This window comes from Sinocyclocheilus grahami, unplaced genomic scaffold (assembly GCF_001515645.1).
Source record: "Sinocyclocheilus grahami isolate Dianchi unplaced genomic scaffold, SAMN03320097.WGS_v1.1 scaffold65.1, whole genome shotgun sequence".
NCBI lineage: Eukaryota > Metazoa > Chordata > Actinopteri > Cypriniformes > Cyprinidae > Sinocyclocheilus > Sinocyclocheilus grahami.
The window spans coordinates 924,135-949,344 of record NW_015505244.1 but is presented as its reverse complement, the minus strand read 5'-3'; the positions used below and the strand labels follow the sequence as shown (position 1 = coordinate 949,344).

Genomic DNA, 25,210 nt, shown 5'->3' with positions numbered 1-25,210 from the left:
AAAGGATATACCCAACCCTAATTATGAGTCAACATCATTTCATTCTGTTGCTCACATGGTTTCCTCTCAAACCTTTTTTTGATCATTTACATTTTTCATTGTTGCATGCAGGTACATTACATCATTCTGTGGCAAAGAAACGTTGAGGTCATGTCTTCTATTTCCTAGTTTAATGCAGAACTGTATGCTCGACATTGGGAAGCTCAGGGGCCACAAAGCAGGATCTCTTTAGCTAAACTCTTAATGTTCTTATAATAAGTCATATGGTACACTAATATTGAAAGTCTGGACCATACCAGTGAGCTAATTTAGGCATTATAATGTACAATATTGAAAATGCATACTAATTTTGAGGCTTGCTAAAAAAATCACATTGAACAGTGATATTAAACATGATGTTTTATGATGGCAGAGCTCAACTAAATGTAAAAATAAATAAGACAGCAAAATTAAATATCCAATCTTGGCCAATACAGATTAAAAAACAAAAACAAAAAAAAAGAAAGTAAAATCTGCCAGTACTTCTCATGGTATGTATTTATCATGCATTCCTATATGTGGTATGATTTGTGATATAATTGTACGGTATGTTTTAATATGGTTATTCAGTATAGAAGTATTGCAACATGTCCAAATTAAATCACTCCCGTTTAAAAAAAAAAAAAGAAAAAAGAATACTTTTATTCAACAAGGATAAATTAATTTGAAAATTGAAAGTAAAGATATGTAGAATGTAAAAAAAAAAATCTATTTCAAATTAATGCTGTTCTTTTGAACTTTCTATTCGTCAAAGAATCCTGAATTTTTTTTATCATGTTTTCACAAAAATATTAAGCAGAATAGTAGTTTTCAACAATGATAATATTAAAATGTTTCTTGAGCATCAAATCAGCATATTAGAATGGTTTCGGATCATGTGACACTAAAGACTGGAATAAATGCTGCTGAAAATTCAGCTTTTTTATCACAGGAATAAACTTTAAAAACATTAAAATAGAAAACGGTTATTTTAAATGGTAATAATATTTCACAGTATTACTGTTTTTACTGTATTTTTGACCAAATATTAACACTGCAAGAATATATGTTTGTGATATTGCTGTTGACAACGTCACATGGGCCACAAAATAGCTAGTATTGAGTTTCGCTGCAATAGACTGTGCCATTCTTAAACCTTTTACAAATAGATGCAGTTTCACATTAGTTCTGCTCGTGTGTTCAATTACAATCAATGAACTTTTCTCAAGCCATTAGGAGCTGCAGCTGGTGAGCCGTCCTCAAAATTCATGGAAAAGCAGGAAATACCCTACAATCTGGCTCACCTTGGCGTGACTTTATTTGGAGGAGTGATGTAATATGTTGAAGAGAACGTACCATGAAAGCTGACTTCATTCCTGCCAAATGTCCACCCTTGAAGATAGCGGTGAATGTCAGACAACCTGAATCTGTTACAGTAATGAAAGTGTCACTAAACTGAACTAATTTAACTAAATGCTCAGTTTCCCATTTGCTCTTTCATTGAGTTTACACATGCTGTGGCTTTAAAAAACACAAACTTGAAATCATTGTTGAGTCAAGCCAAGCTACACAGGCTTCAGCAAACGGAGGTTTGACAGAACGTCAGACCGATCTAGAGAGTTGGCGTCAAGTGTATGTGGCATGAATGGCAGGTTGTGCGGTGGGTGCATGGGTAAGCGGGCCGCTCTCGTACTGCGTGGAGTGAGCGAGCAGATGGGCTGGAGAGCTGGCGGTTGGTGCCAGACGCAGCGAGGGCAAAGGGGTTTAGCGAGATGCTCGCCGCCATGTTGGAAGGCCACCTGCTTTTTGGCAGCATGCCAGTCCCTCAGTGCTTAAATGTGTTTATAGCAGCCGTAAGGTCAGCGTGTTCGCGTGTGTTCCTTTTTAAATGGATTTTGAGGTGCCAAGTTGGAGATGTGACAGTACGTATCCCTCGAATCTAAAGAGATGCCCACAATGCAATGCTCCTACATTGAAGCAAAGACATAGTTGATGCTTTCAGATGCTGGCACAGTGATTGATAACTTAATTATCTTAATTAATAAAGACATTTATGCATTTGATTGCCAAGCAGGAGTTCTTAAAGTCAATATAAAATGAAAACTTTTATTTGTTTTTATACACATTCTTGGAGTGTATGTGATTCATTTAATTTTTTAATATTATATTGAAATGTAATAGTTTAACATATTTTATGAGTATTAGAATCAGCCCAAATTAGATATTTTTTAAATGCTCATTTGAAGTTAATCTTTAAAAACACAAATAATTTAAAAAGTGTTCTCGAATATCCTTTTTTTCATACTGTACATTATAATGCAAAATATAAATTTAAACATATAAATATATACATTTAAATATAAACATTCTTGGTTTGTTTATTATTCAATAGTATTTAAAAAAAATGGTTTCATTGAAATGTGATATTTATTTGAATTAGTCCATAATACATATTATTAATACATAATAATATATTTTTTCTGTATCATATTGGATATTTATTTGTGCATGCTCAAAATAAATAGATCACCTAACATTCACTTAAAGTTATTCTTTAAAAACACTAATAACACTAATAAAAAAACACTTATAAAACACCAAGTGTTAAATGTAATCTTTGGCAAATCTATTTCATTCTAGAGATTCTGTAGAATTAATGTGCATCTCGGGGGTGCTATGCAACAGTTTGTGTGGTGCGAGAGTCAATGAAAAGGAAAGTTCATGGACCGGATTCGTGACAAATATGTTATAATTTGCCTACCACTAAAAAAGTCTTATGCTTTTAGTATGTTTTTCCCCCCAGCATTTATAGGATCATGAGGTGAAAAAAGAAGAGTTTGTAATCATCTCATTAACAAACATGGTGTTACTTTTTTCGTTAGTGTCGTTTTTTGTGTGTTCTTCTACCAAATATCCTATCCTTCCTCAAATGGTCTCCGAGATCTTTGGGAGTTTGTGTGTTTTGTGTGCTGTACACTCACTTTGTGCTGCTCTGCCCTGCTAGTGTGCATGAAGCATACGTTTTGGCTTGAACTCTGGAAACTTACAGCAAACCCTTTTGTGTTTCTGTCAGGAGCCCAGGACATTTTTTTGTGCTGACTGTTTCTGCAGAAACTCAGGGACCATGCAAGCTTTAGAAACAAAGAGGGAAAATAAAGAGCATTGAATGAGGCTTAGAGACTGAAAAAGACGCTTTAAGATATGCAGGGAGAGGAGGTGTGGCAGAGTTTAGATTCCCACTGAGCCAAACTCCAGTAGTAACTGGTAACTTGTGTATCATCTTTAAGGAATGTCTGTGAAGCAATTACCTCTTTTCTTTTTTGCACTATTAAAAGAGTCCTTTATCAGAGACTTTCTGTAATTAAACGTATAGGGCACAAAGTTAATGTTTGCAACTTCAGCCGTTTGTAGTCTTTTTGCTTGTTTTGGATGCAAGATAGCATCTTCAGCGTCAGTTTTTCATTATTGAAATAAACATATGTGACAGTCAGATATGGACATTCGCAATTAAAAAAAAATAAATCTTAGAAAACAAGATGTATTCAGTTCACAGAATGGCAGCTGTTTTCTGAAGTAAATGTGAGTGGATCTTAAGCAGAACTTGCCATCTTGAGGATAGGGTGTTGTGAGTGTTTTTTCACATGTTTTATCATTAGCCAGGTGAAAATTGTACAATAATTTAGAAAAGCAGTAACATCTCTGCACCAAGCGGCATGTTTTCCTCGCATTGTTGCTTTTGGCTAAATGAACACAATGAAGAATGATATTTAATGATATACACCATTATAACAATACATAGTAATAAATGGCGATATTTGCCTACATATGTTTCACTAAATCATTTAAATGTTTGAAAAATGGCACTTCAGTGAATGTTTTTTGAGTAGTGAGGCAAATTAATCATTGAATCAATGAGTTTTGAATCAATTGAATCCATTAACGGACAGTTTTAGTAGAAATGAATCAAACATTAGACTGTTAATGTTTTATTGCTATTAAATATAAAATCAGAGATGCTATAAAAATGTTTCTGTTGTGTGTGTATAGTTTCAAGTCTTTTGAAAGGGAGAGGCCATGAAATTATTGAGACTGACATGGTGTTAATTGACAAATAAAAGGAAATTAAAATGATCAATGCTTAATTTGATATTGCCTGCAATATACAGTGCTGTGTGAACCCTTTAGAACCCATTAAATATATTTCTGCATAAATATAACCCAAAATTATCAGATTTTCCCACAAGTCCTGAAAGTAGACAGAGAATCCAATCAAATAAAGGAGACAAAAATATATACTTTGCCATTTATTAATTGAGAAAAATGGTCCAGTGTTACATATATGTGAGTGACAAAAGTATGTGAATCATTGCTTTCAGTATGTGACCCCTTTTTACAGCAATAACTGCAGCTAAACGTTTCCTGTAACTGCTGATCAGTCCTTTACAATGGTTTGTAGGATTTTGAGCCCATTCCTCAGTACAGAACCACTTCAACTCTGTGATGTTGATAGGTTTCCTCCTCCTATGAACTACTTGCTTCATGTCCTTCCAGAACATTTCAATTGGAGTAAAGTCTGGACTTTGACTCAGTCATTCCAAAACATTAACTTTGTTCTTCTTTAACCGTTCTTTGGTAGAATGACTTGTGGGTTTGGGGTCGTTGTCTTGCTGCATGACCCATTTTCTCTTGAGATTCAGTTCTCGGACAGATGTCCTGACGTTTTCCTTTAGAATTGGCTGGTATAATTCAGAATTCATTGTTCCATCAATGATGGCAAGCCGTCCTGACCCAGGTGCAGCAAAACAGGCCCAAACCAGGATACTACCACCACCATGTTTCACAGATGGGATAAGATTCTTATGCTGGAATGCAGTGTTTTTCTTTCTCCAAACGTAACGCTTCTCATTTAAACCAAAAATGTCCATTTTGGTCTCATCCATCCATTAACCCTTTCTCCAATAGTCCTCTGGCTTGTCCACATGATTTTAGCAAACTGTAGACAGCTAGCAGTGTTCTTTATGGAGAGCAGTGACTTTCTCCTTGCAACTCTGCTGTACACACCATGGTTGTTCAGTGTTCTCCTGATGATGGACTCATGAACAGTAACATTAGCCAATGTGAGAAAGGCATTTAGTTGCTTAAGTTATCCTGGAGTCCTTTGCAACTTCGCAGACTATTACCTGTCTTGCTTTTAGAGTGATCTTTGTTGGTCAGCCACGTCTGGGGAGGGTAACAGTGGTCTTGAATTTCCTCCATTTGTACACAATCTGTCTGACTGTGGATTGGTGGAGTCCAAACTCTCCAGAGATGGTTTTGTAAACTTTTCCAGACTGATGAGCAACACCAACTCTTTTTCTGAGGTCCTCAGAGATCTCATTTGTTCGTGCCATGATACACTTCCACAACCATGATCAGACGTTGATAGATCCATGTTCTTTAAATAAAACGAGGCACACACTGACACCTGATAGTCATCTCACGGATTAAAAAACACCTCTGAACAGATGGACTCTAATTTCACCTTCAAATGAACAGCTAATCCTAGATTCAAATTTTTTTGCCACTCACAGATGTTATATTACATAATTTTCCTGAATAAATAAATGACATATATATTATATATTTTCGTGTCATTTGGTTCTCTTTGTCAACTCTTTGATAAAGATGCAATGCAAGTAGTGGACTAGAAAAAAAAATGCAAGAAGATGGGAGTTGAACTTCTTTTAACTTGAGCATCGCGTTTTTAGAATGCCGTTTCATGCATGAGACGCTGCAAGAGACGCGAGCGCAACAGTCAAACGCACCCATATTTACATAGAAAACAATTGAAAAGCAATGCAATCATATGAAAACCTGAAAATAACTATTACTGTATAGAGGATATTTCATGTTTGCATCATGGTGACAGGCTGAAAGCTGCTGTTCATTCGTTTTTACAGAACATTTAAAGTTAATGATAGTCTACTGGTGTTATATCTTCAGTCATTTTGAATTTGAATTACCTCGACTTTTGAGAATTGTTTTAAAGGTTTTAATTGTTTTAATTGTTTTATATGATGCGATTTCAATTTTTCCTTTCTCTTTGGAGTGTTACAAGCTCTTGGTGCACAAAGAAGATCTGTAAAGTTGCAAAGAATAAAGTCTCAAATCCAAAGAGAAATTCTTTATAAAAGTTAAGAGTTAACCACGCCGACCTAAAACGGCTCGTTCTAACACGCCCCCACATATCTACCTCACTATGTGGGAAGATTTGCATAACGCCACCCAAATGTTCACGCAAAGAAAGAAGGCGTAACTTTTATTCTCACTGTAGTATTGTTGCCGCCGCCATGTCGTGAAGACGCTGTGTGCTTCGTTGTGAAAGCGAAACTACTTTGTTTGGCCTTCCAAAAGAGGACGATATCCGCTTCGTCATGCCTAGAGCTGATCTGTGCTGGTCGAATACATCAACTTAGTGCTGTGGATCGCTGGATCGGCTTTCACCGTGGACGAAGCGGAGTCCAGCCTGGGGTCGTCACATGTGGTTGGCGCTCCTTCGTCGAATCGGCCGGCTGCGCCGTTCTCAACCCCGCCGCCTCTGCTCACTCTAGCCCGGCCTCAGCTCACGCTAAGCCGTGGCTTCCGCTCACGCTAGGCCGCCGTGTTTTTCGTTGTGAAAGCGAAACTACTTTGTTTGGTCTTCCAAAAGAGGACACGATTACAAATCAGTGGTTAAGTTGTATTTACAACAGTTCCAGAACAGTTTAACCCAAATATCCAGATGTGTGCAGCACATTTTATGGAGGACTGTTTACTGATCCTGGGAGAGTAGACTACAATGCCGGCTGTTCTGACTCACAGTCTGTAAGTACGTTTTCATTTAAAGGATTTGCCACTGATGATTCAAACGCGATTTTTGGGCAGTGTAGAGTAGCACTTGTTGTTTGTCATTTCTCCGATCACAAATGCAGACAGGGTTTTATGTTTATGCGGCGCGATGCAACGCAACGCGTAAAAAGACAGTATAAGTCATAATCAGTAATTATGTCCCCACTGGATGCAACAAATGCCTAGTTTGTAATGGGTTTTCATGTTTTTGCCTCGTTGCTCCGGCCAGGACACGGCATCAACAGTATGGTGAGGGGCGTAACATTTCCGTCACACGCTTGAGGTATTCGGCCAATCACAACGCACTGGATAGCTGGCCAATCACAGCATACTTCGCTTTTCAGACCGATGAGCTTTGTAAAAATCATCGCATTTCAAAAAGGCGGGGCATAGAGGAGAAACAATAATGTACAGTATGTGGAAAATAATGTTTTTTTTTTTACCTTAAACCACATAAACACATTTCATTACACCAAATACACAAAATAATGTTATTTTTAGCAGCATCATATGACCCCTTTAAAGCATTTTCCTTGTGTTATTTCTGAACATATAATATGTATTAGACAAGTTTGTACAAGATGAAGTTGTAGTTCATGCATCTTTTCTGCAAAAATATATAACAAGCGATTTGTTTAACATTTACATCATGTTGACTAGGGATGTAACGATTAACCGCGAGCCGGTTGAAAATCGATTCAAATATGTGACGATTCAAATCGGTTGAGATGCTAAACAAATCGCGATTCAATTAGGGGTAGGAGTTTATATGAATGTATGTCTGAGGGGAACTTACTGTCTTTCGATGGTATTTTTTCTTTTCCTCTTGCCTCTGTATAATGCATATCAGGGCTCCAGACTCATTCTTCCCACTGGTCGCTCTTTTGCAACTAACTTTCTCAGCTGGTCGCACGAGCACATGATTTGGTCGCAATAATTAAAAAAAATGTTTTTTGCATTACAACATGGGATTATTCAATGCATGCTGATGAACTTTTATCATAGTTTATAGTTATATGGAAACGAAAGTGGTTAACATTCAACCCGTTCTTTATCATCAGTAGTATTATTTGTGATTTGAATTTTGTGAATGGGAGTTTCTCTTTTGCTGTGTTAAGCCGTGGGCTTCGGATGCTTTCACTTTCGAATTCGTCATCTTGTTGTCACTGTTTTGCTTACATACATCTACACACCTTTCACACGTTTTAAGACTAAAACATGGATGGATTCATTGTTATTCTTAATTAAAAAGCACATCAACAATAAATCGGTAAGATACAATGACAAACTAGCTTACAAAACGTTTATTAACAAAAACGAATAAGATGAGGCATGGCACACACCACATGCTGTATTATATACCGAATAATAAATTACAGAACATTTAGCAAACACTGATAAATCAAATAAATAAATAAATAGCTTAATAGCTTAAGGTAAACAGCAAAGATATGTTTTTCAAAAATGAAAACAAAAACAAAATTAAAACTAACGGTGACAGTGCTTGCATGTTTTTCATGTTCACCTTCTCTGGTTTAAGAAGCGGTCTTTTACTTGACTTTCGCTTGAAAACCATCCATCGTTTCCTCAATATGCGCGTAATCTTCGCGCTCGTGCTGATGCGGCAAGTATACTCTCTAAGCGTTGTTTCGTTATGCTTTCGTTTGCCCTTTGATGTTTCTCATATGCAACAGAAATTGAAGCACTTATGAGTTGACCAACACGGTGGTCGCGCCAGTGCGACCGCACAAAAAATTTAGTCATACGGGCAGAAAAAATGGTCGCAGTCTGGAGCCCTGCATAAGTGCGGCGCTGCTTTGTTTACAGCGGAAACCAGGAAACGCTTTAAGCACCACCTGCTGGCAGAGAGTGAATCTGCGTCTCATTCAGCTCGTCTGCTGTTTCGGTTTCATGCAGATATTTTTTATGCATAGTTTCACAAAACTGAAGTCAAACCATTCTGTTTTTGCTTCAAATTTCGAAATTATACAATGTAATTTAGATTAAAAACTGCTCATGTTGCATGTATGCAGCATCTTTGTTTGGATCATGATTAACATGCAGTGGTTGCCTCTAATTTTAATGGAAAGAGCACAGACAAAGCCTTAGTTTGTGTATATAAAGAGATTTATTTTATTTGTGTTACTTATTTATTTTATTTGGGGCTTGTTTTTAAATTTTAATTTAGTTTTGTTATTTACATTTACATTATTTAAATTTTGTTATTTAGCAAATGCTTTTATCCAAGGCGACTTACAAATGAGGACAATAGAAGCAATTAAAACCAACAAAAGAGCAATAATTTACCAGCGCTATATTAGTATATTATTATAGTGTTATATTTCAATTTCACAACGAAATGTACAGTATTTTGTCCAAGCAATAATAAAAGGACACATTTAATGTATAATTTGTCTTCAATCTCATTTTGTAAAAAAAAAAATCGTGAATCGAATCGTGAGTTGAGTGAATCGTTACATCCCTAATGTTGACAAGTTTACGTGTGGTGCACTTGGAATAAACATTTTTTTTAACTAGAGGGTTAATAAAGAAAAAGTTACTTGAATTATGTTGTAGTTACATTTTACCTACATTTAAGACAGCCTGATGTTTTTTAACCATACAGTACTGTATATGCCACCCTAGACAGAAGCTTGTCATGTCAACCCCTTTTAACTTCAGCTGCTTTTGAAATCACATCCCATCAGCCACAGAAAGTGCTGTTTACTCAAGGCTCATCTTTTCCAGCTAGTTAATTTGTCATAATCACTACAAGAGCCATCAAGAGAGAACAGCCTCTCCACAGCACCGCCGCTATATTTGGCTCAGTTTTTTTACAGGCAGAAACAGATTGCTCCAATTTGTATAGCTATTTTCCGTGCAAATGTTCGGAACCTTGTCGCTAGCACTCTTGTACTTTGACCCTGTTGAGTTCAGGGCTCCTTTGTGCTTTTCTGACGACCGTAATTGCTCTTCTTTTTGTGATATCTCCGGGCAACTTGTCAATATTGTTGCATGAAGCTGACAATTATAAATGGAGAAAATTTTTTATCTCATTGTCTTGCCTTTCATGTGTTAAAAAAACGAAAAAATTTTCTCAGATTAGCCTGTGGCTGCTGGTGACAGATTAGCTGTCTGGCATTAAAAGCTCTCCGACTCGTCTTTGAAGAGCTCCGTGGTCGCTACCTTTAGCGTTCCCTCCACTTTTATCCCGCTCGATGTGGCTTAACAATGTCTCAAGGGCAAGAGGGCACTTTATGTCTTCAAAGACACTACGAGTGTCTCTCTCATCTGAAGAATGACATGTTATAAGACTGGGAGATGATGGCTGCGTTTGCTGTTGGCAGTCAGACACACTGTCTATGGCCAGTTATGCTTTACTTACAGTGGGCCGTTATGAATAGAACTGCACTGTGACATAATGCGACAAATGTGTTATTTAAAGGGGCCATATCACAAACAATCACATTTTCTTAGAATTTTTTCTGGGAAAAAAATTAATTGTGCTATGAAATTATCCCAAGATTATTTTTTTTTAAATTGAGGCAGGTGATTAGTACAGATATACTTGAGTCAGTGACTTATAAAAATCTGGTTTAAAACCACAAACCAAAAGGAATAACACATTTTCCTTATAAATATGTCTACAAATCTTAATAATCATTTTCAAAATAAATTTTTAATATCTTTAAAATATTGTTTTCCTTTTCTTTTTGTAAGTATTACAAAATATTGATTTGTAAATGTAATTTGTAATATTTGCAGGTGTCCTCTCTATGATATCACACAACTTTGTATATATTGGAAAAATATGTTTTAATAAATAATAAGATATAATAAAATAGCAAATAAAAAATATAATAAAATAAAATTATAATAGTTAGAATTTAAAATAATAATAATAATTTAAGATTGTTTTTTGAGGCTTTTCTCTTTATAATATCAGGGCAGGGAATTTTATTCTTAACATATTATAATGTATTCTTAATGTATTTTGAATAAATTTCATCATCAAAAATCATCATTGTCATTGAACTTGAGTCATTTTCTGTAAATTTTGCAATTGGGTGGAAACACACTGAACCATGAATGTTATGTAAATCCTCTGTGATGTTGACGCATTGGCAGATGCTTGTAAGTTTTCGTTGTACCATTTTTGTCTGTTTGTTAGTATTTCAAGTTAATTATGTCTCTAATTTACTAATTGACTCTGTTTATGTTGTGTTTGCAGAGTGGAGATTTTCCCTGATGAAAGGAGTCGAGCACTCAGCTCGAGTTCACTAGGGTCACTTCCGGATGATGACAGTAAACATGGGTACGTTGTCCTCTCTCTCTCTCCTGGTCTCTCACACAGGCTTCTTCCCCCTCGTTGCATACACACTTCCTGTAAACAGTTCCTCAGAGCACAGCGGAAAAAAAAAAAGAGACACGACTACAGAAACATGTTTAAACACATTTCTAACTTGGCCTATCTTGGGATCATTTGTCTTTAAAGCTCTGTTGTGTTAAAATGCCTCAGCAGTTCTCACAGATGTTACACATCAATACATAAACATCAAAAGAATATTTCTACATAAATTGCCTGTTTATCTTTTCAACCCTCTACGCATACCTTGGCAATATAATCGCCATTGGCTAGTACATTTTTTTTGTTTACTCACCAGACTGGTATACTATTTTACACACACACACGTTTACTTGGCTATCTAAATGGGGACATTACATACAGACTTCTATTGTTTTTATATACAGATAGTTATACACTTTTTAACCTAAACCCACCCCTAACCCTCACAGAAAACTTTCAGCATTTTTATAATTTCAAAAGTAAAAAAAAAAAACTTTGTTTACTTTATTTTTATAACAAGGCGTTGCTCACTTTTGGGTACAAATTTGTCCCCAAAATATGGTTAAGTAGGTACACACACACACACACACACACACACACACACACATGATTCCACCCAATCAGCTTATCTTTGTAAAGTGGAACAGCTTCTTAAATAACTGAATGTGCACTCTTAACTTCAGCCAATCTAGCATTATATTATGATATTATGATAATTAAGCACTATTTAATGATAGAACTAGTGATTAGAACTAAAACTTGGTAACCATGAATGAATGCATATTTGTCATTTTAACTGAACTTAGGACTGGTGGTGGTGTTTAAGATATTGTTGGTCATAGGTAATAGTAATTATTATTAAAAGATACTACTACTACTACTACTATTATCTGCTGGGTTCATGAATATTAATCACGTTGTCAGCGTTCACTCTAACTGATTTGCTGAAATCAAAACGGGGACGGTAATAGATGAGCGCCAACCAACGAGAGCTGTTCGCGCATTAGCTCCGCCCACTGTCGAGAAACCGGTATATCTTCTGCCTGTTCTTAAAAGCTGAATAATTCTAAATGAACTCTATTATTTAGAGTAGATATTCCTCTGTTACAGGAAAATACAACAAAGAATATGGTTTACATGTAGCGCGTCGATTCAGCGTGGTATGCAAGACTCTCGCTCTCTCTCTTTGCATGTGTGAGAAACACAGCGCTATCAGTAAAGCGATGGCAAGTCGTGCGCCTTCACACTAGTTTACGGTACGTCAAATACACGTGCGCTGCGTGCTACATACTGCGCATCCAATGAGTACATGACATGATCCATTGAGCGCATCCAAATAGGACAGATTGAGCGAAACTCAATCGCTCAGTCAGCGTGTTTATCGAGTGAAAATCTGTGTTGAACGCCTCTCACACATACTGGCGTGTAAAATCTAAGAATTTATTAGCCAATGGCTAATGTTAGACATTATTTAGTCGCCCAGAGTAAGATTTAGTCGCATATGCGAGTGATTTACTCGCAATGTAGAGGGTTGCTTTTTGAAATTTAGTGCATTGTACCAGGGGACATGGTAAAAACATGGTAAAAATTCTTATATATATATTAGATATATATAAGATATTATATAAAATATATAATAATATATTGTTTGATATATTATGATATCAATCATTGCATAGTCAAAGTTACCCATTCTAAAAATTGACAGGTTAATGACCTGTCAGTGCTGAAACTTACATCATCAAAGGTGATTGTGATGCTTTTTTCTGCATATTTGACCTGCGAAATGCTAGAGACATGCACACCGCATTATGAGAACAAAGAGAAGCACAGCTGAATCCTGAGGAAATGTTGCATTGCTATTGTTGTTGCAGGACAACACTGGCTATGGTGTCATTTATTATTGAGGATTACATTCAGATGAAGTTAATCAGTAATAAACTTCAATGACACTCTTGAAATAATACAGTTCAAGGCCACTGATTGCATGCTTGTCATAGAAAAATAATAGTCACAATCACATTTCATAACAACTTGAACAAGCTATAAACACATCTTTGTGATAAAAATTTATGAAATGTACTTCTGTCATTTTAATACTCTTGACTTTGTGACTATTTTGACAGATGGCGGTCTCCAAAATGGACCCGGACAGCACAAGAACTCACAAGGTTTGTATTTTTTTTTTTAGAGTATTTTTTGATTCATTAATAAGTACTACTGAAAACTGAGGATTCCAAACAGGTGTCAGTATCACTGTGAAGTGTGCGGTGTCCTTGTCTACAAAGGCCACAATAATGTCATGGTGGCACAGTTACCACAGAAAAAAGCAAACACAAACACACCTCTGAAACTGTTACATCATGGGAATTATTCTCTTGTTGAACATTAACTCCGTGTGTTTCAATAGGGCACAACGAGGTGAGTCTCATGAAGCTAGTCAAAAATGTGCGGCCATATTTCACCTCAAAATGAAAAAAAAATTATATTTGCATAAAGAAAATGGCACCTTTTTTTAGAATGTTTTGCATTGAGGCATCATTTTCATGTCAGCTAAGCACATTTTACCATCAGTTTGTGTTACCGTAATGTAAAATACAATCTCATTATCATTACCATAATGCAGAAAATAATGATATATTATTAAAATATGACTAGCATTTGTTGTCCTGTCTTTTAATATGCAGATGTAAATAATCATTGTGTTCAGATTAGCGTTGTCACAATACCAAAATTTTGACTTCGATACGATACCCGAGTAAAATATCTTAATACTACTACTGAACCGATACCATGACAAAATTAATTTAAAAGAAAGGAAAGAAATCTCTAACTTGACCAGTGTTCCTGCCCTGCTTTTTGAGCATTTCCTCCCCCTTAAAAAGCATGCAAGTTCTTTTTTTAGGTTTATTGCGCTTAACTCTTTTTAACATCTAGCACATCCAGTGCTTTATTTTCTCATTCATGCATGTTTCTTATTTACTTCCAAATTGTCAATAATTTTAAGCTGCGCTGCGCTGCATGGATATATACAGTTTGGCACGGCCAGTGAGCATGCAGGGAGCTGAAGCCCATTGATTTCCATAGTATGGAAAAAATACTGTGGAAGTCAATGGTTACCAGCAACTGTTTAGTTACAGACATTCTTCAAAATATCTTCTTTTGGGTTGAACAGAAGCAAGAAATTCATACAGGTTTGAAGCAACTTGAGAGTAAGTGAGTGATGCCAAAATTTTCATTTTTGGTTGAACTATCCTTTTAATTGTCATGAAAATAATAACACAAAATAAAAATGACCCTAAAAATGTAAGATTCATTTTCTTTATGCAAATAATTTATTTTTTTCCCCCTGTTGATTTTAGGGGTGAAATATGGCCTAGATTTAAGAGATTCAGCCTGCTTATTTGAGTTTTTGTTTCAATGTGTTTGTGCCAAACAGGCAGGGACACACAGGGTATATTGGTAGTCGAGACGGAGGAGCGCGTGTTGCTCTGATCTTGTTGAATGCTTTAGTGGGGATGTGTGGTGCAGTGCTGGGGAAATCCCCTCTATGTCTCCCATCAGAGACTTCTTCCAGCTGGCCCTGCCAGCAGAACATCAGTGCAAACACACAATCACGCAACAGCCCTGAGAAACCTTTTCCACATGTGGAGCTCTTGATTCATGATGTCAAAGACAGATTACATCAAACAACATTACATTAAAGCCTGTCAGTATTCATTAAAACAAAAGATTGTGAGTTTAGATGAAGTTTATATTTACAGTTGGTGGTGTATTACTTCATGGTGGTGTTCATGGGAAGTTTTGGTACAGAGACCGTGGCTGGATTTAGCGTCTGTGGTCTGTGTGTACAAAATGTGTGTGTATACATCACTGTTTGTTGGAGGCTGGCTTTGGATTGAATGATGTCATTGATTTGCACTTCTGGGTTTTGTTGTTTCAAATATTTAGATAGATGGGGTTTTCTCTCACAGCTAGCCTCATATCACTTTTCTCTAGCTTACTTTTTTTAAACTTTGTAGTTTTGTTCCTTTTCATCTTCTTGAAATGATCGTCTGTCATCATGTCAAGTCAGTGTTCTTTGAGAAATAGAATGGAAACATTGTCACTCAACCAGTCTCAAGTAGGGATGTAACGATTCACTCAACTCACGATTCAATTTGATTCACGTTTCGATTCATGATTTTGTTTTAACAAAATGAGATTTAAGACAAATTATAAATTAAATGTCCTTTTATTATTGCTTGGACAAAATGCTACAAGTTTCTTTGTGAAATTGAAATATAACACTATAATAATATACTAATATAGCACTTCCATATTATTGCTCTTTTGTTGGTTTTGATTGCTTCTATTGTCCTCATTTGTAAGTCGCTTTGGACAAAAGCGTCTGCTAAATGACAAAATTTAAATATAATGTAAATGTAAATAACAAAACTAAATTGAAATTTTAAAACAAGCCTCAAAACAAATAAATGAGTAACACAAATAAAATAAATCTCTTCATATAAACAAAATAAGGCTTTGTCTGTGCTCTTTCCATTTAAAATTAGAGGCAACCACTGCATGTTAATCATGATCCAAACAAAGATGCTGCATACATGCAACCAATTATAATCAAAAAACACTTTTTAAAGTAGTATTTACCAGAAATATTATTTACCAGAATTTAAGAGAAAAATGTAAATTTTTATTCTGAATTTTTATTATTATTTTAATTTTTTTATAAAATCAATTAATTGGAGATGCTTTTGATTTATTAAAATTTAATGGAACCATTAAAATGGAATCCAGAAAATATTGGAAAACAGAATTTGGTAAAGATAAAACTGTAAAACTAAATTAATTAGACAGGCTTTTTGATTAATAAAATGTTATTTAACCATTAAAACTGAAATTTTGGAAATAAAACTGAATTTGGAAATAAAACTGATTTCATAGTGCCCTATAGCACACAATAGCAAATTGGGGTTATAATGCTCAGGAACAGAGTTAAAAAATAAATTGCAACCACATCATCCACTTTCGGAAGCCCAAACAAAGGCGTTTGGGCACGGAAGTGAAAAAAAAACAGCGTTTCAAGCGGTCGCACACCGGACGAGAAGTGCAGCGTCGCATTCCGCCACGTCTTTAAAATTCTAATACATTATTTTCTATGAGTGTAGGCACACCGGCGGTGCCGTTCGGTGTTTGTCCGTGGCACCCAGCTACGTCGTGTTGTACTTGTAAGAATTGTTCTAGACATGCCGAAAATTTTACGCTACAGCAGAACAACTCTTCTTCTTTGTTTTCTCTGATGCACTAAATCTGCAGCAGCACTACTTCTTCATTGTCTCGTCTGATACACTCACTCAACCAAGCGTTCTAACCACAACCTCGCCCCTCCCCACCCCCCAACCATTCGAATTTCTGTAGGCGGGAATTATTTGTAATGATATTCTAATGAACCACTTTGTGATATCACAAAGTCCGGAAACAAACGCTGTAGTCCAAACAAGAAATGTCTGTTGTAGTTCTTGAAAAGGGATTTTTTTAAAAACAAAATATCTCCCTTTGGAGTGGACTTTGAGATTTGTAACTTTCTAGATCTTTTTTATGCCCAAACATACACACTACACACTGACTAAAATTAAAAAAGTGAAAAAGCATAATAGGACCCCTTTAATATTGACCAAGCACCATTTCATTCAAATGTCCACTTAATCTTTAATATTTGGCCATTTCTTTAGGACAGAAATGCTATAGCCACTGTAATTAAATGAATATGTGGACATCAAAACGTGTAAACTCGGCGTGAGGGTTTGAGCTTTTATTTTGATTTTTTTTTGTTTGTGAATTCACAATTAGGCTTAATTATGGGTTTAATATATCATTCAGCCTTGGAAAACAGACTAATAATGTGTTTTATACATTCTCGTCTGTGAAATGTGCCACTTCCGGTATTTTGCCGGTTGGTCAACTCGAGCAAAATGAAGTCGAGGATTTAAAAAAATTGAATAGTCGAATAAAATCGATGAATCGCGACAGCCCTAATTTGAACCGTCACATATTTGAATCGATTTTCAACTGGCTCGCGGTTAATCGTTACATTCCTAGTCTCAAGGATTTTCACCAGACTGCCATAGTGTTATCACAGTAAATCATTTTATCTTCACATCAGTATGAAGTAATAGAGGATGACGATCCTTGTACAATTGCGTCATTCCCACCGGAGCACCACTTTACACTGTTAACAGATGATACAAATGCTCAAAAGTGCAAACACATAAGCGTGAACAGAGTTTTTGTGCTTCTGATATCTATTACTCTATCCTTTACATTTTATTTGATTAGATTCTGTTCAGTTTAATCAATATTATGTTTGATTCAATTCTATTTAAATACATTCTATTCCAGACAATTGATTTGGTGATATTCTATTCAGTTTAGTAGACTGTTGTTTTATTTTATTAGATTATGCAATTTAATTAAAACTCCGTTCAGTTTAGTAAAGATTGTTCAATAAATTTACATTCTAGTCAAATACATTCTATTTTTAAAAATTCTGTTCAGTTTAGTAAAGATTCAGTTGGCTAAATTCACATTATGTTCATTCTATTCAAGACAGTTTGATTTCATAAGATTCTATTAATTCTACTCTGTTCTGTTTTCCCCCCGATTAGATTCAATGCAGTTTAATTAATATTATATTTATTTTGTTTTATTTATTGTATGTTCTATTCAATTAGATATATTCTATTATTTTGTATTCTGTTAGATTGATTAAGATTCTGTTTGCAGCATTTCCACAAATGGAAAAGTAGTTATTATAACTGGTTATCAGCTGAATTTGTCCAATCAGTGTTATTAACCTCAAAAGTACAGTATGAAATCTCAAAACCTGACTAATGCACAATATTGTGAAATATGAAAAAAGTTTATTCAGGATTATGTTTTTAGGGTAAAGAATGACCCTGGGTTAACAATTCCAGGCAAAAAGCATATTCTAGTCTAGTCTAGTTTTTTCTATTCCATTTGATTATTCAAGTTTCTATTTGTGGCATTTCCACAAATGGATAAGCCGTTATTAAAACAGGTTATGGTCTGTATTTGTCAGTGTTATTAACCTCATAAATATGCGAAACCAAAACATTAACCCAGGGTTTATAAAGTACACTATGAAATCTTGAATCCTGACTACCCAGGATTAATAATTAACTCTGGATTTTGTATGATCAGGGTAAATCATGAAACAAGATAATCCAGGATTATGTTATCCAGGGTTAAGAATGACCATTAGTTAACAATTTGATTTGATTTGGTTACATTCCGTTGTCTATGCAGTCCTTTTGTGTGTATAGCATGAAACAGACACTGTCAATGCTGTGTTATGTTGTTGGTGTAATTTCTCATTTCACCTGCACAGGGCAGATGGCAGACTGGCTTCTAGGGTTGTGACGGTGAGGACATTTTCCCACCGGTTAATCGACGTGTGACAACACCGATAATACCCGTATCACCGTGGGGGCAGGGGCGTTTCCTCACTTTCCTTCGCTTTTAAATAGCTTGCAAAAGCGGCGTGCACATTTTACTTTCACTTTCAAATAGCGGCAATTCGGCGTAAAGCTATTGTCAAATACAACGACAAACTTGCATAAAGTTTAAATAGGTAGCCTATACAAAACTGGAAATAAGTAAACATGTATAATATATAGCCAAATAAATAATAAGTGTAAAAAGCTTATTAGCAAAACGAATAAGAAAGCTTGGAGGCAGTAGATTTGGCCTTGATACACCTTGATATCAAATAAAATAAATAAATGACACAAAGTTTAAATAAAGTAAAAATCAGCAAACACTGTGGAACCAATTAAATAAGAAACGAATGTTTAAAAAAACTTACAAAATCACCTTACAAAATCAGATATACGGTTTGAATTTTCCCTCTTTTCCTCGCTTTCCTTCGCTTTTAAATAGCTTGCAAAAGCGGCGTGCACATTTTACTTTCACTTTCAAATAGCGGCAATTCGGCGTAAAGCTATTGTCAAATACAACGACAAACTTGCATAAAGTTTAAATAGGTAGCCTATACAAAACTGGAAATAAGTAAACATGTATAATATATAGCCAAATAAATAATAAGTGTAAAAAGCTTATTAGCAAAACGAATAAGAAAGCTTGGAGGCAGTAGATTTGGCCTTGATACACCTTGATATCAAATAAAATAAATAAATGACACAAAGTTTAAATAAAGTAAAAATCAGCAAACACTGTGGAACCAATTAAATAAGAAACGAATGTTTAAAAAAACTTACAAAATCACCTTACAAAATCAGATATACGGCAAAAGTCAACAGGCTTTTCAAAATCCAAAATACTGCCAAACAGGCGGTTTTGCATTTCGTCTCACCCCACTCTTCTTGTCAGTCAGCTCTCCTCACTCTCCTCACTGGAGAAATGAAATCTGATCTGTGATGCGACGGTCGTTCGGCACGCTGCATTGAGCAGCCGCGTTCAGTTTTTAATTGTAGTGTCTGTTCTTTTACTGAGCTAAATGATTTTTATTACTATAAAAAAATCAAAACGACGGTGGGAGTCGGTGGGCAAGTGACATAACCGGTGTTGCGGCTTAACAATGGTATCACCGTCAGCACCGTCTATCGTGGCAAGCCTACTGGCTTCTTGTTTTAAGTTACTTGCATCATACTCTAAAATAGCCTACATGCAGAAGAGTGGCCACACTCTTAGAAAGATGTCTGGACAATATTTTTTATTTTTTTTGTACCTGCAGGTGTGGTTGAGCAAAGTCAGATCTAGGTTTTCACTCTTCCTTGTACTGAATGGAGTGAACATGCCTGAGGGTTTGACATTTACTCATGACTCGGTGTTTCTAACCTCAGCGTGAAATGCATGGCAGATATCGACTGAAGCCACTTCTGCAGGTGTTCAGCGGATAGAAAAGTTGAAGGTGGTGCTTTGTCGTGACTAACAGGGGTCGGCAGAGGTGCTACAGTGGCTCGTTGGGTTAAATTGTGAGATTATTATGGGGCAAATTCACCAAGATTTAATTGCGGCTCCTGAATGTGTTGTTGGATGTCTGCGTTGTTTTAGGAATCAGGCAAATTTAAAAGAAATATGTATAACCTTAAATTTGGTCAGAACATAGAATAAAAAATGTTAAATATTAAATTTTTTTTACAGAACATATCGCGCTCCATTGTTTGCTACTGGCGACCTGGATGAAACACTTTAAAGCTTAAGTCTATGGAAAACCATTGAAACTTTGGACGGCTATATCTCTGTAACAGTGCGGCGAATCCGCACCAAATTTGGGGGATCCCTTCAGCTCGAGGAACCCTCTCGAGCGCGAATCGAGTGTAGGTCTAGAGGCCCGCTTTCGAATGAGACCAACCCCGCGTCGATAGCCCCCGGGTTTGGGAGTTACGGGTGGTTAAATTCGCCGTCCGGTGCCGACCGATCAAGCGATCCTGGGGGGCTACCGACGCGCACAGGGTGGCGTTCGAGAGGGCTCCTCGAGCTGAAGGGATCCCTGAAATTGGTGGAGATCCGCCGGCGCGTTCGCGAGATAGTGACACCAGTCAACACTTTCACTTCAGTAAGGAGGTCTCTTGTTCAGGCAGCAGCATTCAAGCATTGTCTTATTCGACCGCAAGTGCCCTGTGAAGTGGACTTCACATGAAATTCCGCCATGATTCCAGTTCCAAGGGAACGTACACGATACATTCAAAGGGCATTAAAGTGCGCGAGACGTGAATTTATATTGTTTTCATTTACAGAGGTATATTATGTCACACTTCACACTTCTCTAGTAAGTTTCGTCTGTGTGTGAAGACAGTAGCGGAAATCCGTGAATGAATGTTCTGAAGTGAAATAAACTTCAACAATAAAGTTGAATGGAATTGAAATGAATTAAAATTGAATAAACTTCAACATTACTGTTCAGTGCACTGATGTCAGACTCATTTTGGATAATAAAGTTTATTGTTAAATTGTTAAATGCCCTGCCTCCATTACGTATCTCTGTCACGTCATTATAAGTGTTTGATCACCACATTTGAGTGATCATTGCAAAAAATGTGTTTATGTATATATATTCTGTTTATGTATATACTATATTCTATATATAGTACCAGAAAAATGTTTGGACACACGAATGGGAAAGTGTCCAAACTTTTGACTGGTACTGTACTATAATATACACAAAGAATATCGCCCGATATATTGATTTTTTTACTCCCTAATATCGGTATCGGCCCCAAAAAAAACCACATCGGTCGGACTCTAATTTAAATGATTAATTATTTGTTAACATTAGTCAATACAACTAGCCTATTCATTGTTAGTTCATGTCAGCTCAAGTCCATTAAATAATGTTAACAGATAGTTACATTGCTTTACAAAGTAATGTATTAGTAAATGTTGAAATTAACATGAACTAAGACTAAATGTGTTTGAATTGTTCATTTATGTTACCTGATGTAGTTAACTAATGTTAACGAATGGAACCTTACTGTAAAGTGTCACCTTAAATGAGATTGTGGGTGTTTAGTGGATAAAACATTGTGCTTTGCACTGAAATATTGCATGCAAAAGTGACTCAACTGTTTAGTGACACCAAACCCCTCAGTGTTTCAAGATCAATAGCTTCTGAAAAAGTGTTTTTCTGAGGTTGTTTTGCAGAAACTACAGCACTTTAGTGTGGCAGTATTAAAATAGAAATGAGGTCAGATGGAGAAAGAAATTGTGTGGGTTGTGAACCCTTTCTGAACCCTGTCTAATGGTGGATGCCACTGTGGAAGAATAGCTACGGAGTGAGACTTGCACTGGTGTCAGTATCAAAGATCGCCCCCAGACTCCATCTGCTTCAGCAGCGTCGCCTCTGTCTCGCCCAGCACTCCTCTGCCCCACAATGCCCCTCTACCTCCCCTGGGATGCAATAAAACCCCTCAAATACACCACTGTCATTTGCTGCACATGACCCACCCTTACTTCTTGAAATCTGGGTTCAGCACCAGACAGTAATAATGTTGTTAGCTTGTTTAATGGAATAGTTTGGCCAGAAATAAAAACTGTCATGTTTTTAAATGCACTTTTAAATGCACTAAAAATAAATGTCTCAAAATGATAAAAACAGACCATTAAAGTGTCATAAAAGTGTCCCAAAGAACTCGTGTGCTGTTTTTCTGTCTGTTTGTCACTCAAAACTTTCATATTAGTTCATAAGGCTAAATCACGTGGACTATTTTTATGATGTTTTTGAGGTGCTCTTTGTTGTTTTTGCAGCTTGATTTCCCCATTATCAAAAGCAGCCTAGACATGCTGCAAATTATTTTCTTTTGTGTTCATTGACATGAAATCAAAAAGGACCTTTTAAACTTTCTTAAAGGGGTCATATGATGCGATTTAAATTTTTCCTTTCTCTTTGGAGTGTTACAAGCTCTTCGTGCATAAAGAAGATCTGTAAAGTTGCAAAGACTAAAGTCTTAAATCCAAAGAGATATTCTTTATAAAAGTTAAGAGTCAGCCACACCTACCTAAAACAGCTCGTTCTAACACCCCCCCACATGTCTACATCACTGTGTGGGAAGATTTGCATAACGCCGCCCAAATGTTCACGCAAAGAAAGAAGGCATAACTTTTATTCTCGCTGTAGTATTGTTGTTGCCGCCGCCGCCATGTCGTGAAGGCACTGTGTTTCGTTGTGAAAGCAAAACTACTTTGGTTGACCTTCCAAAAGAGGACGATATCTGCTTCGTCATGCCTGGAGCTGATACATCAACTTCGCGCTGTGGATCACCGGATCGGCTTTCACCGTGGATGAAGCGGAGTCCAGCCTGGGGTCGTCACATGTGGTTGCCGCAAGCCCGCCGGCCGCACCGTTCTCAAGCCCGCCCTCCTCTGCTCACTCAAGCCGGCGTCCGCATACTCTAGGCCGCGGCTCACTCTAGGCCTCCGGCCTCCGCTAACTCAAGGCGTGTGTGACGCTTTTTTGTTGTGAAAGCGAAACTACTTTGTTTGGACTTCCAAAAGAGTACACAACTAGAAATCAGTGGTTAAGTTGTATTTACAGAACAGTTTAACCCAAATATTCAGATGTGTCCTGTTCATCCAAAAAAGGAAATAATCATGAATGTCATAATTTACTCACCCTCAAGTTGTTCCAAATCTGTATGAGCTTCTTTCTTCTGCTGAACAAAAAAGTTGATATTTTGAAGAATATGGGTATAATAACCGAACAATAGTTGGTCCCCATTTACGTCCATATTATAGAAAAAGTACTATGGAAGCCAGTGGAGACCAGAAACTGTTTAGTTATCCACATTCTTCAAAATATCATCTTTTATGTTCATCAGAAGAAAGAAGCTCGTACAGGTTTGGAACAACTTGAGGGTGAGTAAATTATGACATTCATGATTATTTCCTTTTTTGGATGAACTATCTCTTTAACAAACACACATTCAGTCTGACTGCATTATGGTATAAAACACCCACATTTAAAAATCTATGAAGTCTATTTTTTTCTCATTACATATCCTGTTTCATTTGGAAATGTTTAAGTTTAAGTTTAGACAAGCTAGTTTTGGATTATTTGTTCATCATAGTGATTGTAAAAGCAGATCTGTATGTTTTGTAAATGCACCACCAGTCCTGGCACTCTTCCGTACCAAGATCAATTACTATGATTAAGAATGACATGATGCCTGTGGGTAAGCCAAGGACGATAACTGTAAAGATATAGTTTTGAGTTTGAGCATTCAAAGTGACATAACTGCAGTGCGAATGTATAATAAACAGAACTTTGTGCATTGGTGTGGACGCTAATATAGTTACTGATATAGTATGTTGTGTGAATGGACCTTAAAACCAGTGCAGTTAAAGACTAATTCAAAGAGATTGCACATTCAGCATTTATTTATCATTATATTGTATTATAAATGCAAACAGACTTACCAAATTTAAAAATGACTCAGAAATGGCTTAATCTCTTAGATTTGTGGATAAATAGAGCAAATAAATGGGCACATAGGCACCTGAGATTAACAAGAGCTCTCTTCTCTTTCCCGCTATCTCTTCCCCATGATAGCAGAGGTGAATGACCTTCCACTCAGACTGTAATTACAAGACACGCTTAATTGGCTCCCCATTTCCCGTTCGATGATGGCTGAGTTTGTGGACTATTTTAATGTTTCACAGGCTGCCGATGGTGTTCATATTCTTGTGTTTTTCTTGCACAGAGATTGCAGCAGTCATTCTTATTGTGATCCGGTTAAGAATTCAAGACACACATGAGCTGCTCCGATACATTCTTTGCAAAAACCTTCCCGTGTCCTTTTGATAAAGCATTGAGGCTTTTATCCAATATACTGTAATAAAAGTTTCCCATTAATTGTTGGGTAAAAAAAAACCTATTAGCTTTCGCTTTGCAAAGGCCATGTTAAAACAAAAACACTTTGTTTTCCAAATTTCTTGGTTGATTCAGTGCTTAGTTTTTTTTAGTTGACTGGCTCTTTGAAGCTCAGACTTGCTGTAATGCTTATCTTGTTTAAAGTATGTTGCATTATTAAAATTCTCTCTCTAACGCTGCGCTTGTCATGTAGAGTGTTTAATGCACCAAAGCAGAACAAGCCCATCAATGGGACCAAACCTTTAGTGCTAATATAAAGTGATCTCTTGTGTCTGGCCACGTGTCCGTCCCTGCGCTCTCTCTCTCTCTCTGTGTCCTGTTGGTTTACATCATTGGCCACACTACAGAAAGAGGAACACTTCTGCACTATTATGGAAATATGTCAGGGGTGTGTCTGTGTCTGCAGTGATGGAAAACCCCCGATAGAATCTCAAAAGGAAACAGTGGGTCGGTTTGTGTGCTACACACTGCTCCCTGCGCTCTCTCTCTCTCTCTCTCTCTCTCTCTCTCTCTCTCTCTCTCTCTCTGTGTGTGGCCTGTTGGTTTACATCCTTGATCACACTATAGAAAGA

At 36.5% G+C, this 25,210-nt stretch overlaps 1 protein-coding gene across 1 annotated transcript in view; it reads left to right on the top strand.

Annotated features, from left to right (window-relative positions):
* LOC107584944 (mitogen-activated protein kinase kinase kinase 3-like) overlaps window positions 1-25,210 on the top strand; it is a 75,087-nt gene that overhangs the window by 13,092 nt on the left and 36,785 nt on the right. The window contains exons 2-3 of the mRNA XM_016271725.1: window positions 11,117-11,200; window positions 13,360-13,404. Coding sequence (XP_016127211.1) covers window positions 11,182-11,200; window positions 13,360-13,404 — 64 coding nt within the window. The 5' untranslated portion in view covers window positions 11,117-11,181. The remainder of the gene's footprint in view (window positions 1-11,116; window positions 11,201-13,359; window positions 13,405-25,210) is intronic.